This window comes from Carassius carassius, chromosome 37 (genome assembly GCF_963082965.1).
Source record: "Carassius carassius chromosome 37, fCarCar2.1, whole genome shotgun sequence".
In the NCBI taxonomy this organism is placed as follows: Eukaryota; Metazoa; Chordata; class Actinopteri; order Cypriniformes; family Cyprinidae; genus Carassius; species Carassius carassius.
In genome coordinates this window covers 11433497-11449934 of record NC_081791.1, presented here as the reverse complement: position 1 = coordinate 11449934, position 16438 = coordinate 11433497, and the positions used below count along the sequence as shown (strand labels likewise).

The 16438-nt window shown below is 36.7% G+C and overlaps 1 protein-coding gene across 2 annotated transcripts in view; it reads left to right on the top strand.

Annotated features, from left to right (window-relative positions):
- Nucleotides 1–11076, top strand: part of LOC132118002 (acetyl-coenzyme A synthetase, cytoplasmic-like) — a 31367-nt gene extending 20291 nt beyond the window's left edge. For both annotated transcript variants that reach the window (XM_059527470.1, XM_059527469.1), the window contains 8 exons: nt 7522–7654; nt 7757–7813; nt 8562–8642; nt 8770–8878; nt 8989–9057; nt 9369–9545; nt 10766–10840; nt 10915–11076. In XM_059527470.1, the coding sequence (XP_059383453.1) occupies nt 7522–7654; nt 7757–7813; nt 8562–8642; nt 8770–8878; nt 8989–9057; nt 9369–9545; nt 10766–10840; nt 10915–11042 (829 nt within the window). In that variant the 3' untranslated portion in view covers nt 11043–11076. The remainder of the gene's footprint in view (nt 1–7521; nt 7655–7756; nt 7814–8561; nt 8643–8769; nt 8879–8988; nt 9058–9368; nt 9546–10765; nt 10841–10914) is intronic.
- The last annotated feature ends 5362 nt before the right edge of the window (nt 11077–16438 follow it).

Genomic DNA, 16438 nt, shown 5'->3' with positions numbered 1-16438 from the left:
CCACGTATGTGCTTAATCTGTAAGTGGAAAGGTTGAAGAATAAGGCTCCATCTCATTATTCTCTGATTCTTACCGCGCATGCGATCTAAGAAAGTCAACGGATTGTGGTCGGTGTATACTGTAATCGGACCACATACAGAGCTCAAATAGACCTCAAAATGTTGAACGGCTAAAATAAGGGCTAACGCTTCTTTTTCCACTGTAGAGTATACTTGTTGGTGACGATTGAACTTTTTTGAAAAGTAACTGACTGGATGTTCGATTGTGTTAGAATCCTCCTGTAGAAGAACAGCACCAGCACCATAAGCGCTTGCATCAACAGCAAGTAAAAAAGGGTTTTCAAAATTAGGAGTAGCCAACACCGGAGCATTTGCCAATAAGGATTTGGCGTTCTCAAAGGAACACTGACATTGCTCTGACCACTGAAATGGTCTCTTAGGGCTTAACAAATCAGTCAGAGGGGCAACTACACTTGCAAAATTATGACAAAACCCCCTGTAGTAACCCACCATCCCAAGGAATCGTCGTAACTCACGACGGGTAGTTGGTTTGGGAAAACTACAGATTGAATTCACTTTAGCGTGAATCGGCTTCACACAACCCCTGCCCACTACCTTTCCTAAGTACGTCACAGTAGCCTTTCCGAATTCGCACTTGGCAAGGTTGACAGTCAAGTTGGCTTTAGCTAGACGCACAAAAAGCTCTCTAATTTGATCAAGGTGTTCCGACCAAGAAGAACTGTATAAAACAACCTCGTCTAGATAAGCCTCACAACCGGTCATCCCAGACAACACCCGATTTATTAACCGCTGAAATGTAGCAGGAGCATTTCGAACGCCAAAAGGCATGACTGTGTACTGCAGAAACCTATCAGGTGTTACAAAAGCAGATAGTTCTTTAGCACGGGATGTTAATGGCACTTGCCAATAACCTTTCAGGAGATCGAATTTACTCACAAATTGTGCGGAGCCAACACGGTCAACGCAGTCATCAATTCTTGGTAGAGGGTAACAGTCTGGTTTTGTCAAAGAATTTAGCTTCCTGTAATCCGTGCAAAAACGATATGAACTATCAGGTTTACTCACTAAAATACATGGGGAGCTCCAAGAGCTAAAACTGGGTTCCGCCAAGTTATGATCAAGCAAATAATCCACCTCTCTCTGAAGTAACTTCCTTTTGATAGGGTTGACACGGTATGCATGTTGTTTCACTGGCTGAGCCGTGCCCACATCAATATCATGCTCAACGACAGAAGTTCGAGTCGGAATATCAGAAAAGAGAGAGTGAAACGAGCTTACCACCTCAATTATATCAGCCTTCTCTGACTCAGACAGATGAGACAAGTGGTGAGCCAAGTTAACAAGAATCTCAGAATTATTCAACCGGCCTTCTACTTCTCCTCGAGAGGGACCTTTCACCTCTTCTAGATGGTCTTCCGCCTCTATAGATGTTTCCGAAACACTTGTTTCTGCGGTCTCAGTAGCTGTCACAACATCAACAAAAAGAGAAGGAACAGGAGTCACATAAGATTTTAGTAAATTAACATGACACACCTGTATTTTCTTTCGACGATCGGGTGTATTTAATAAATAGTTGTTATTTGGAAAACACTTCGCGATCGTATACGGTCCAGCAAACCTAGCCTGAAAAGGAGTAGTCAACACAGGTAACAATGCCAGCACTTGGTCACCTGCTTGAAATTGTCTGGACTTGACTTTACGATCGAACAACCTCTGCATCTTTCCCTGAGATTTAGCTAACTTCCGTAGAGCAATAGCTCTAGCTTCATACAGTCGGTAACGGAAACTACTTACATAGTCTAAGACATTCTCAGGAGAATCAAAATTCGTCCACTCATCTGCTAAGACAGCAATAGGGCCCCTAACAGTGTGTCCAAACACCAACTCATTAGGGCTAAACCCTATGCTCTCCTGCACCACCTCACGAATGGCGAGCAACATCCATGGTAGACCTTCCTCCCAGTCACAGTCAAGCTCAACGCAATACGACCTCAAAAGTGACTTAAGAGTCTGATGGAACCTCTCCAAACATCCTTGACTCTGCGGGTGATAGGCACTTGAGATATTATGCTTAACTTTAAGTTGTCGCATGACCTTAGAAAAGTTTCGGGACATGAAATTTGAACCCTGGTCAGACTGAATAGTTTCCGGAATGCCAAAAATTGACATGAAGCTTGTTAAAGCTTTTAAAATAGCTTTGGAAGTAATGGATCTCAGAGGATAAGCTGCAGGGTAACGTGTAGTCTGACACATTACGGTAAGTAAATATGCATGTCCAGCCTTAGATCGCGGTAAAGGACCAACGCAATCAATAATCAAGTGTGCAAAAGGTGTTGTAACTGCAGCAATAGTTTGTAAAGGAGCTAATGGAACCTTTTGATTTGGCTTCCCTGTCATTTGACAAGTATGACATGCACGTATATAATTAATCACATCTCGCTTACACCTAGGCCAATAAAATTTTCGTAAGAGTCTATCATTGGTCTTTCGTACCCCCATATGTCCAGTCATGCTCTGATGTGATAGTTTTAAGAGGTCTTGACGGAAATCAAGTGGAAGCACAATTTGGATCCTAGGATCGAGTGAAAAGTCAAAGCTCATAGGTTGTTGTCTATATAGCAAACCATCTTGAAAAAAATAGAAGGGAGATGAAGTCTTGTCTTGTTCACGAGCTAAAGAGAACAATTCTCGAAGAGTATCATCTGCCTGCTGTGCTTTGATAAGATCATCTCGAGTCACACTAAAGAGCGGAGATAAAGAACAAGATGTGTTAACAGGGTCATCACAGATAAATGGACATTCTGACAGAAGATTAGACTTATGGTCATCAACAGCATGTGGATCATAGATCACATTTTCCACATCTGTGCACACAGTACTTAATTCTGGCTGAGAGGAATTTTCAGATACGATAAAAGTATCACAGAGAATATTTTCAGTTTCATCTGGCAGATTTTTCTTAGCCATTGCTCGAGTTATGGCACATGCAGGGTATAAATTCGGACAGTCAGAAGATCCATCTAATTTATCAACAGCAGAAGCTACTATAGGTGGAACCCCAGTGTCTGACTTTTCCCAAACATTTCCCCCGGCTAAATCATTGCCAAGGATGAAAGTGACACCTGAGACAGGAAGCATAGCACGAACTCCAACTATCACCTCACCTGACACAAGTTTAGAATCAAGATATATGCGGTGTAGTGGAACTTCCATAAACACCATCTCAAGTCCTCTAACCAGTACATGTGTTCCTGTATCAGTACGTTCAGACAAGGGCAAAAGTCCTTCCAACAAAAAAGATTGCCCCGCCCCAGTATCTCGTAGGATGCGTACAGGTACAGTCTCATCCGAATTGGGCAAAGCCACGGTCCCTTCGGTGATAAATGGTGCAAAATCAACACTATGTTTAACACTCTCCATCTCAGTGATATCTACTTGTTCAATCTGTTTGTTAACTCGAGCAGGAGTATGATTCACATTTGATGTAGAAATTAAACCAACAGGTTTAACACCTTTCTCTTTCTTTTTGAGAGCAATACAGTCTGAGATTTTATGTCCTGGCTTCTTACAATAAAAACAGACCATCACACCTTTCATACGTGTAACGGAAGTATTATCAGGAAAATTTGACACCGCATTCTGGTGTGAAACCATCTTTTTAGGTTTAACAAAAACGCTCAACTTAGATCTACTTGAATCATTAAAATGATTAACAGCAATTTGATGAGTAAGAACAAATTCATCTGCCATAAGAGCAGCATCTGACATTTTACTGACTTTATGCTCATTGAGATACATAGCAACAGTATTTGGAACACAGTTTTTGAATTCCTCTAAAAGAATCAATTCTCTAAGCTGTTCTTTGGTGGTCACTTTTACTGAAGTACACCAGCGGTCAAACAAATTTTCCTTCTCTCTGGCAAACTCAAGATATGAACAGTTTTCAACCCTAAAATGACTTCTAAACTTCTGGCGATATGCTTCAGGTGCCAGTTCATAAGCATGCAAAATAGCAGTCTTAACGATTTCATAATCACCACTTTGTTCCATAGTCAGCGCTGAATAAACTTCCTGAGCTCTTCCTACTAAAACACATTGCAACAGTAGGGTCCAAAATTCTTTTGGCCATTTCAAAGACTCAGCAACGCGCTCAAAATGTTGGAAATACTTCTCTACTTCTTTCTCTAAAAACAGTGGCACAAGTCTAATGTTTTTGTAAACATCAAAAACAGGTGCAGTAAACAAGGTTTCAACAGACGATGCGCGACGTGGAGTTTCAACTGTTTGGGCGTGCAATTCTAACTCCAATTTCCTCAACTGAAAATCTCTTTCCTCCCTTTCAGATTGCAACTCCAGTTTACGTAACTCAAGTTCCTGTTGTAACACTAATTTTCTCATTTCTAAATCACGTTCTTTCAGTGCACAAGCATCACGCTCAGCACGTAGTTTTTCCGCATCAACACTTAACTGTTTCTCTTGCAGAGACATCTCACTAAACTTCACATTTCGATCGGCAGCATCAAGAGGAGAGGTTAAAGACTCTTCAGGATCAATATCTTGAGCTCTTACCTCTAAAACGCCCCGCTCAACAAGTGCATTTTTCACAACTTTCAACAGTGTTTCTTTAAGCTTCTTATCATTACTCATTACCTCCACATCAAAGCGCTCGGCAATCTGCAACAACTCATCCTTCGTACATCTTTCCAGTAGAATTTCCGAAGGAAATGAGAAGAAATCCTCAATTACCGACGACATATCTGTTAAAAGATGCAGCAGAGAAACACAATAGCAAAACAAAAACACGCGTGAGACGCCGCGCTAAACTAGAGCATTAGAACTACAAATCCCATCAGCCACTTCGCCCGGAATTGTCACACATACACGCTCTAGCTTCAACCCGCACCTTGGTTATGAGATAAATAAAGACTTACCGAAAGTCATCGCTCAAATTATCCTCATACTCAGCAGGCTTCAAATACGCAGAGATACAGAAAAACAACAAAGTGTTACCTTAAATGAAAAATGAGAGACTCCAGATCCTAACTATAAACAACACTAACTAAACCTAACTAATCTTCAAAGGTGTACCGGACTCGGGGTGGTATTTAAACGCTAAACTCATGGACAATTGGCGTTTTACACCAAAAGCCTGAAGCGTACCCCCAACAGAGATTTAAAACCTCCGCCCAGAATAACCTTCAAAAATAAGAAAGGCAAAATAACAAAAAAAATAACAAACAGTGTCTCGATGGAAGGATTTTAACCCAGCTGAGAACACTAAATACATGAAGTCTACTCATTCCAAAAAGGTAAACACACTAAGGACATTAATGTATTTACTTACACATGCAGCAATCCCGGACGAGCGCCCAATTTTATGTTACGACCAGCTCAAGCCATAACGCAAAAGAGGGATCAAACGGAAATGTTCATTCAAAAATAAGATTTATTGAGTTAAACATATAACAAACAGTAACAATAATAATAATAATAAACAGAAGTCTAGGGTTAAGGGAAAACAAAAGATTGACAACATGTGTAAGCAAAACACAATGAGCCACTCATGAGGAGAGTATCCCCATGGAGTGCCTGCTCTAAACAAGACACAACACTCTTTTATACACAACTGATTATCAATTAGGATGAGGAAGACCAATCAGGAACTCCCACGTCCAGGACCAATGGGATCAGGAGACTCAGGGACGTCACACTTCTCAGGTGTAAATCACAATGATATTCATGATAGTTGATGATAGTTATTTTTAATTAAATGAAAGCAGCCTTTGTGAGCATTACACAATATAACAGCATCTTACAAAAAGATCTTACAAACAAAAGTCTTTTGTTGTTATGGGTAGTCTAAGTGTACTTTTCCCATTGTTATATAAAGCCATCAAAAAATTGTATAACTTATAATTAATAATAATTTGAATAAGAATAATTTGTTGTTGTTGTTTTAAGTCCTTCTAGTGTTGTCAAAAGATCCGGTACTTCGGTACCAAGTCGGTACTAAAAAAATGAAAATGTCATGGTACCAGGTTTCTTTAAGTACCGGTGGTACCGATCGCCCGCTCAACCCGGTTCTTGATGCAAACAGCGCTATGATTTCCACGAAGCAGAAAACGCGGATGGAATCTCAAAATCCAGTCATTAAAATGAAACTTACATTTTAATATGGACAGTCACGGAATTTGTTAAAGTTAGCATAAATGAATCAAATCAAATCTCCATATGGACCAGTATCTTTAAATGTTGGTTGAAATCTGAATCCTGCATGTTCTGCGCGTCTCTGTGTGAATGAAAGAATGGCAGAGAAGTGCGGGTTTATTTGACTGAAACGCGTTACGCTTGCAGTAATTTCAGCATCTGCCGTCTGAAACGACATAAATACATAAACATCACCAGAACTGTTCTGAGTCACTTCACAAGATTTTACCGTTTCATTTCAGTAAAACCAGTGTCAATTTAAAGGTATTCATGATAGCCCGTCAAAATAAAAGTAAATTTTTACATAAAGGTGTTGTGTTAGAAATATTACTATTATTTAGTAGAATGTATGTTATACTGCCACTACTGTTGAAAAAATTTATAAAACTTTATTTTTTAAAGAAATAAACCACACAATATTTCTTCCATGTTTAAATATTAATATCAAATCCCCTTTATTTATTTATATATATATATATATATAGGTGTTTAAATTTCATTAATTAATAGACAAATTCAATTTGGGTGAAACTTGTTTATTGTTTTTCATAATTATATTACTTTAAACTTTAAACACCATTGTAAATAAGTATAAAGAATGGCATTGGTTTTATTTTTAGTGATAAAAAGTGTTTGTTTGTTTGTTTGTTTGTTTTATTAGCATATTTTTGTGTTTTGCATTGGTACAGAGAACCGTAGATTTTGGTACCATGACAACACCAAGTCCTTCTCCAATAATCAAGAATAACTGGATCAGTGTAAAGATTCATTGTTATATAATGTATAGTATATACAGTATTATTACAGTATAATGTTTAGGAATAAGTATTGACAGTATTATGAATGTGTATTTGTTATTGCCATTGCCCAGTAATGTGTTACGCATCTAGGACACTTTCTCCCATTTAATAAGACTTGTTGATAATGATCCTAAGTACTATAAAGATACTAAAGAGTAACCCTTGATAGTACTCTTCTCATGTGTTATGTGTTTGCTCTGTACTCTGTTTGCTTACAAACTCTGTAAACAGAGCAGCGTTTATAAGTCCATTCATTGTTCATTGTGTGCTTTTGCATACAACTAGTGCCAGGATGTGCCAACTTTCTGACCTCAGTCAGCAGTACATAATCTTGATACAGTATCGGATACATCTACTCGTACTTAATGACTTTTTCCCACATTTTACAGTAATCAAGCTTTTTTGAAGTCATTTAAACTTGAGTGTCTAGATCATTTTTGATACATTCAGGTGTGCCTTAATTTCTGACCAGTTTTCGTGTTTGTTGTCATCAGGTATAAACGGACCTCGCTAAAGATTTTGGGGACCGTAGGGGAGCCCATAAACCCAGAAGCTTGGCAGTGGTACTACAGCGTGGTGGGAGAGAAGAGATGTCCGGTGGTGGACACCTTCTGGCAGACTGAGACGGTATGAACTGGATTCAAATCACTCAGAACAGAGCAGTAACATCAGTGTTGCTTTGAAACTGTCTACTGTAAGACACTTGTCTTTTGTTTGCATTTTCATCAGGGTGGGCATGTGATGACCCCTCTACCTGCCGCTACTCCCATGAAGCCTGGCTCTGCTGTGAGTGAACGTGATATGAATTAATAAATGAATAACTTTGTTTGGTGCTGGTAAGATGTGTTTGTATTTGAAAGAAGTCTCTTATGCTCACAAAGTGACTCCGTTCGCTAAGAGAAATCATGGGCTGGGCTGCTTGATATTTCTATGGGAACTGAAAACATCAGCATTTATTTGAAATGGAAATTTTGTAACATTTATAAATGTCTTCATTGCCACATTTTAGCATTTGAGTGCATCTGTGCTAAATGAAAAAGTTTTTAAAAAGAAATGAATCTTACTGAGCCGAAACTTTTGAAAAGTAGTGTTACTAGTGTATATATTTGTCATGTTGCTGAAAGAGACAAATCGTGAATAACCACATCCACAATAAAAGATTTTGTTTACATAATATGTCTGTGTAATGTGTATATTTATTTATATATAAATATACACACATGCATGTATATATTTAAGAAAAATGTTACGTTTATATATTTAATATTTATATATTATATAATTTATATGAATATAAATATACACGTAAGTATTTTCAAAATATATGCTGTGTGTGTCTTTATATATACATAAATACACAGCACACACAAATATTATGTAAACACAAACTTTTATTTTGGATGCAATTTATCGCGATTAATCATTTGACAGCACTATACAAAACCGAAACATTTGTTAAATTAAGCATAGCGTGGTACAGTAGAATTACTTTTATTAATTTCTGTATGTTGATTGATGTTTTTACATATCGTAGACATTTCCCTTTTTTGGGGTTGTACCTGCTATTCTGAACGAGTCAGGCGAAGAACTTGAAGGACCCAGTGAAGGCTATCTGGTAAAGTGAATTTATTTATTTTTTTTTGTGTTTCCATGTTTTAAACTTTCCTTAATGCTAATGAATCAGTTAAATTTGATCCACATGTGAAATTCAAGTTTAAAACGGAAGCGCTTCTCTTCCTCAGGTGTTTAAACAGCCCTGGCCAGGTGTGATGAGAACTGTGTATGGGAACCACGTAAGGTTCGAAACCACCTACTTCAAGAAATTCCCTGGATACTACGTGACTGGAGATGGTAATTTGTGCTGTGATTCATATTTAGTTTTACTATAAGTAGGCATCATGTAACTGTGTGAAGTGAGAGACGGTTTGTGCTTTAGTTAATGGTGTATTGTGTCTGTCCAGGCTGTCGAAGAGATAAGGACGGTTACTACTGGATCACCGGAAGGATAGATGACATGCTGAATGTGTCTGGTGAGTAGAAGATTAGGACATTCGTTCGTTTATTGTTCTTTTAATATGATTACGTAATCCCAAAATTTCTCCTGTTTTGTAATTTCCCCAATGTGGCCTGGACCTATAGATGCTGAAGTAATGCAGATTCATGAGTTTCGAAAAAAAGCTAATGATGAAATTCAGTGCAAACTTTTCAATCATTTGTGTCTTGCTTGTTTTTTTTATCTCTACTGAGAATAACAAAGCAATAAAGTAGCCTAGTTACCAGCAAAAAGTCGTGTAATCGAGCAAAAGCTTTGATATATTGGTGCTGGATGTGTTTGTTCCAGGGCACTTGCTGAGCACTGCAGAGGTGGAGTCTGCTCTGGTGGAGCATGAAGCTGTGGCTGAGGCAGCGGTTGTGGGGCGGCCACACCCTGTTAAAGGCGAGAGTCTCTACTGTTTTGTCACTCTCAATGACGGAATCAACTACAACCAAAAGCTGGAAGGGGAGCTTAAAAAGCAAGGTGTGTTCGCTGAAAGTAATATTTCATGCAAGAATTGCGATTCTGTCATATTTAGTCACTCTCATGTAAAACACTTTTCGTTCCATTGACTATTCACACATATACGAATGCGGGACACAGGAATGCAAATTTTGCATTCGGTGAACGCTGCCCTCCGAATTCATATCATATGAAGACCAACAGGAAATCAGCGTGGACTCTGAAACAGTCGCTGAATGTAAAAAAAACACTAACTTTACAGTAAAATCATGTAGATTGTGTATTTTCTGGATGAATTATGTTTTTTAAAATGATGCAAGAAAGTATGATGGAATCACGGCCTTTACATTGTGTGGAGAAACTTTTCACGCGCAAAATCTAGTGCATTTGAACTGCTCTTTTCAATAAAACAAACTTCAATAAGGATAAACAAAAGTTTGTGTATGTGCTAAAATTAGCGCATTAACACAGGCGATTAATTTTTTTGTTTAGCTGCGTTAAAAATATTTAACGCAATTTAATGCAAGGGCAGAGCTAGGGTTGGCCACTCCTCACACAACTGCTGCTTCTGTCTCTTTTATTTTTTTTTGACAAGAATTGCATTTATTTAGACGCAGAACATCTTTACGACCACATCAAACAGGAGACTTTACAGACATGCTCTCTACTTCACCTCAGCGTCAGGCATGAGTCAAACGATCGCGAAACCGTTACAGGTGACGAGGAGCTTCAGTAGTAGCTTCAACAGTGAACTGCAGTCAGATGAGATGTTGTCAGACCATATATTGTCAGTAAAAACTAAGTCTTCCTGTCCTGTCAGCTGTTATACTGTGCTCAGAGCGTGTGCTCTTCAATTGGACTGTATAAATACTGTAGCCTGAATCATTTCATATTAAAGCGCGACTGAAACTACCAGCATGCGTGTCAGATCTGCATCACGTTCAGCAGCTGTAGCTCTTAATAATAGCAGCCAAATAACCTCATAACCCAGCTGCTGTGATGTCTGTTAATCAAAGAAAAAAAGAGAGGAAATTGATAACGTCTGTAGCTTTAAGGATTCATCTATATTTAATATATAATTTAATGTTTGATAACTTTTTTTTATATTTACTACTTGCTGAAGGGCACAGGTAAATATGACATTTATTATAAGGGGTTTATGTGAAGAGGGTTTTTTTTTTTTTTTTTTTAATGAACTACAAGTAATTACTTTCTTTTCACTTCCCTTTTTCCTCGAACAGTGAGAGAGAAGATTGGTGCCATAGCTACACCTGACTACATTCAGAATGCACCCAGCCTTCCAAAAACCAGATCAGGTATTAGTATTGCACTGTTTATTATTAAAGCCTTAATGTTTGTGATGCTCAAGGGATTTTCTTTGTTTTATTAGGTAAGATTATGCGTCGTGTTTTGCGGAAGGTCGCTTGTAATGAGCGGGATTTGGGTGATGTGTCTACGTTAGCAGACAGCTCTGTCATTGAACACCTGTTCGAGAGCCGCTGCTGTACTGCTGTGTGAGCACCAGGGGCATCCATCACCCCACCACCCTCTGGTCCATGAGTCTGAGCTGTGGAGTTTAAGATACTGCTGGTGGGCAGACAGAAGGAAAAAAGCTTAGTGATGTATAATTCCTACTGCATTTCACTGACTTAAAGTAATCTCTTGAAAACCCAAGGTTTGGCATTGTTTTAACTGCATTTTTACAGGACCCAATTGTATGTTAGAAAACATTGTTCCCATCCACCACTAAATTTTATTTTTATTATGTCTGTAATTTCCATCTCTTTCTCCATGTGTCAGTTCATTAATCTTTATATGACTCTACTATTCTGCTTTCAGTGTGCCAACATAACCTCAAAACTAGTTTTTTTTTCACTACTTAAATGGGAAAATAAGGCCGTGTATATATGTCCTGATTTTGTTGTGTACTATGTAATAGCGCAGTTTAAAATCTATTTTTTTTTTTTTTAGTCAAAGGTTTCATTTTAACATTTAAAGCTACACACTGCATAGAACTCTCTATACAAGCCAAAGCATGCATTAATATTTACTAGAATAACATGGTATCATGCAGGTGTCACCAATGTTAAAACTTAACTATGTATATTTTATTCCTGGAACAGTTTGAAACTTTGTGATAAAAGTTTTTGCGTGAGCTGATATTATATTTCTTTAGGAAAGTTATGAAAGGGTTATGATTGACTGCATAAAGGCTGTATGTTCATTTGAAAAAAGGAACTTAACAGGAGTATATTACATTTCTGACCATGATGGTGGTCTTGTTGTAGTCCTGATATAGTGGGCTTTCCATTTTATCAAATCACATTTCAAAGTGTTAAAATCTGTTGTGAAGAAATCCCCTCAAGAAGCTTTTTCAGGAGAAAAGTGATACAATTCCAGCCGTTATATGAGTGTAAGGTGCTCTCATGCATCAGTACTGTATCTCTAGACTGTATTTGTTACTATTGTTTGATTTCTTCCAGCTTGGCATTAACTTGAGTTTTGGATATTTCATAGCTCTTAATGTATTAGCTGTCCATGCTTATCTCAACCCTGTAAGCATTCATTTTGAACTTTAGACTCTTTCAACTTTTTTTTACCATTTATTTTCCTTCTCGCTAATTTTCTTGTAATAATTTGAGCAGAGCAATGGCTCAAGCAGAACTGGGTGAATTAAAGGTTTTTGTTCTATTTCATGTTTATGGTTTCTGCATGTGTCCTTCCATTCTATTTTAATTTTATTTATAGGATTTGCTTAATAAAAGTCACAATGACTTAATACATAATCATTATCTGCTGCGATTTAAAATAAATTTATACTTTAATTTAGCAAAGATAAAATATCAAAAAAAAAACTCACTATTCTAATTCTATTCTTAAAAAACTAACTAGCTTTCTAATCTTTTTCTATTATCTTTTTATTTATTATATTATTTAAAAGCCCTTGCTACATGTACTGAGTTTAAGCTAACTGAGACTTGTTATAGCACTTGTATATCATTGCTCTTTTGTTGATTTTGATTGCTTCCATTGTCCTCATTTGTAAGTTGCTTTGGATAAAAGCATCTGCTAAATGACTAAGTGTAGTTTAAAATGTAATATAAAAGTGACAGTCATGTAAAGGCTGTTTTTGATTCATCAAAGAATACTGAAAAAGGGCAAAAACAAAATGTGTCACAGTTTCCAGAAAAATATGAACTTTTTTTTAACATGTTTCTTGAGCAACAAATCAGCATATTAGAATGATTTCTAAAGAATCATGTGACACTGAAGACTAATGGCTGCTAAAATTGAACCTTTGCAATCACATGAATAAGTTATGCTTTAAAATACATTACAACAGAAAATAGGTTTAAATTGGAAAATATATTTTAAAATGTACCTGTTTTTACTACATTTTGGAGATTTGAAGATCTTATAAAATCTTACTGATTGCAAACTTTTAAAGTGTAAAGCATCTTCCAGGTTTCTGACCTTTTCAACCAGTTTGTTAACCAACAAAGTAGCATTCTTCTTAAAATCCTTCAGTTAAAAAATATATATATATATATATATATATATATATATATATATATATATATATTTTATTATTATTATTATTATTATTACAGTTCTGTTATATTCAACGTTTCGTGGACCAAAACCACCCTTTCTCTGAATTATGTTTTTGCTATTGTACCTTTAAGACTTAGACATCCACATTGAATGAGTTGATCAGAATCAATTAATGATTCATTGTTTTGGGCTTTTTTTAATTGGGTGATTCATATTCTAAATTCAAACTGAATGAATCATTCACAAAATTCGACTCACTGAATCAGCCTATGATTAGTTAAAATCTGGATTTAAAGATTATCAGTAAATAATGACTAAAATGTATTTCTGTTCTTAACACAAAACCGAAGTAATACCGCCTCATATCGTCTGGGCAACATTTATGCTACCTTTATGATGTCAATTTTTTTTTTTTTTTTTAGATTAACAGCTGTCACAAACCATTGTATGGAAAACACCTGAATATCTTGAATTTTTGTTCCACAGACGAAAGAAGGTCATACACGTTTATATATATATATATAAAGTCAACAAACCTCCACAAGATGGCGGTGATTCCAAACTGTTCACTTCAGGAAGACAAAGAGAAGGTCCTCTCTTTCTACTAAGTATCCAAGGCAGGTTTAATGTCATTTTCCATTACATAAAACCCCTCTTCTGCGTGAACTACACACCTGTCCAGTTTATTAACCCATAGTTCATGTTTGGTGCTCTTTGCATGGTGAAAAGCCCACTGACCATCTGTTATTCAAGCCGCGTGAAAGTGATTGAATAATTCATGCCAGAGTGCTCAGTTTGCTTTGAGGGGATTGTGAGGATCAGAGGGCGGTACACTCATTTTTCTTTGTGTGTGTGTGTATGAAGGTAGGGAGTGGATTAATGTTACCACTCTAGTGTCCACACATGCATTATAAACAAGAGATGATGAAGTGATATGTATGGTTTGATAGTCATTTTAGTAATTGATGAAACAGGTGAATCCATACATTTGGCTACAAGAAGACTGAGTGGCATTGAGCTAATGTTTCTCTTCCTATATTCAGCCAGAATATATTTAATATACAACATTTGTCTGCAGCTGGTGAACTCGTCTTACTGTCTTCATGAACCCCATGTTGATTTTCATAACACCAGGCCTTGTGTAATTCAGTCCATTTCAACAGTATATTACTCTTTTACACACACTTACACTTTCACCCTCTTCAGCAGGTTTAATTTTCTCATTTTTACCACTTTATTTCTAGTTTCTTTCATCTTACTGATGTTTGTTGTGTGGTACTTCAGGGAGGCATCAAGCCCTGTGTCAGATAAGAGCTCAATAATCTCCAGGAGGTTTGGCTGTACAGCTGAAAGCTCTGCGGCGTCCTTGTCTTTGTGTCTGTATGGCTGAAGGGCATCAGGTCTCGTGTTTGTGTGGACTGGGATTCACCATAGCGAGAGGCAGGTGAAAATCATAGTTTAACACGCAGTCTGGTATGACCTGAGGCTATTTCTTTGTTGTTGGTGGTGGTTTAATAAAAAAGAAAGCCCTTATGTTACTTCATTGACAGTCATAAGCGATTGAAAGCAAATTCAATTTGATGTAGTATAAATTTGTATATTATATTGTATATATATATATATATATATATATATATTTACATAAAGTTTGGCTCAGTAAGTGATATTTATCTTGATGTGTGTAAAATTAATACTTTTTTTTTAAAGCAAGGATGCATTAATTTGACCAGATGTGAAAGTTAATACATTTACAGTTCTACCAAAAAAATGCAATGATTTCCACAAAACTATTAAGCAGCACAACTTTTTCAACATTGATGATTATAAGAAATGTGTTTGTTAAGCAGCAAATCAGCCTATTGGAGTCATTTCTGAAGAACTATGTGACACTGAAGACTGAAGTATACTGAAAATTCACAAGAATACAATGGATTTTTAAAATACAATAAAATAGAAAATATTTAAAATTGTAATATTTCAGAGTATTAATTTTTACTGTATTTTTGATCAAGTAAATGTCTAGTTCATCCATAAAATACTTTTAACTTTAAAAATGTGTAAATCATCCTTTTAGCGATAAGACTACTGTTTAAGATGGATAAAAAAGCTGTAGCCCTATTAATACACAAAGAATAAAGCATAATTTGTCTAAACAAAATTTCATATACTAAGTGTCATATATAAAAAGATAAATATGCACACACACATATATACTGTGTGTGTGTGTGTGTGTGTGTGTGTGTGTGTGTGTGTGTGTGTGTGTGTGTGTGTGTGCACATTTATCTTTTGAATGTTTTCTACCAGTAATCTCTTTCAGTAATTTGAAGCATATGGCAGTAACAGATTTCTACAACTACAAAAGAAAGCAGATGTTTATGTATTAACATCCATAAAGATTCTTGCATTGATCAGATAAACTAGCTCTGATATTAAGATTTATAGTCTGAAGCTATTTACCTTTAGTTCAGTATCAATACACAATGAATTATTTTTTACAAAAATGTCATGGTGCCGTTATCAGCTTCATGGAGGCCCCTCCACACCCCATATATATATCCTCAGGTTGAGCCTCCTGTTGAAGCTGTCTGCATCGTTTCGTCTGGCAGGCTGCGGGACACCCAGGGCGGTCTCTAGGGTGTGTGTGTGTGTGTGTGTGTGTGTGTGTGTTGGCCCAGCTGTCGGCAGCATTTGACCACTGAACATATGCGTCACGGAGCTGCTGCCGTTGTTTCTCCTAATGGGCCTTCATTATACACACACTTGTCACACTCTGGGATACAGACAGGCCTGGGACAGGTGGGAGAAAGGAAGGTCTGAAAAGATACAGAGCAGGGAACAATAGGAGGCATGAGGGATGCGAGAGCATGTACATACTAAAAATGACAGAGATGGATTAACAGTGAGGAGAAAAAGGCAGAATTATGATAAAATATAAGCTTTATGGGGGGGGGGGGGGGGGGGGGGTATAAAATATTGGGGGATGAAATATTGCTCCTAATAAAATGACCACACTTTGCTGATTAATTTTGAAAGGGATAAATTGTCAACCAACTTTTATTATACAGTTTTACCTAATTGAGAAAAGTTCAAATAAAATTTACACAGGAATAACTGGAAACAATAGAGATGATTAACATGGTGGAGAAAAGAGCATAACAACAAAAATAGGATTTTTCCACCAAATGTTCTTTTATTTTTTTATTTTTAACACAATATTTTATATTAAATATTATGAATAATGTTATGTAAAATAAAATTATCAGAACTTTGTGGGCTAATTTTGAATAATAGATGTTTAAAAGGCACGTTTTACCAAATTGTGGTGGAAACAGAAATGGGTTAGGAGTGAGGAGAAAAGG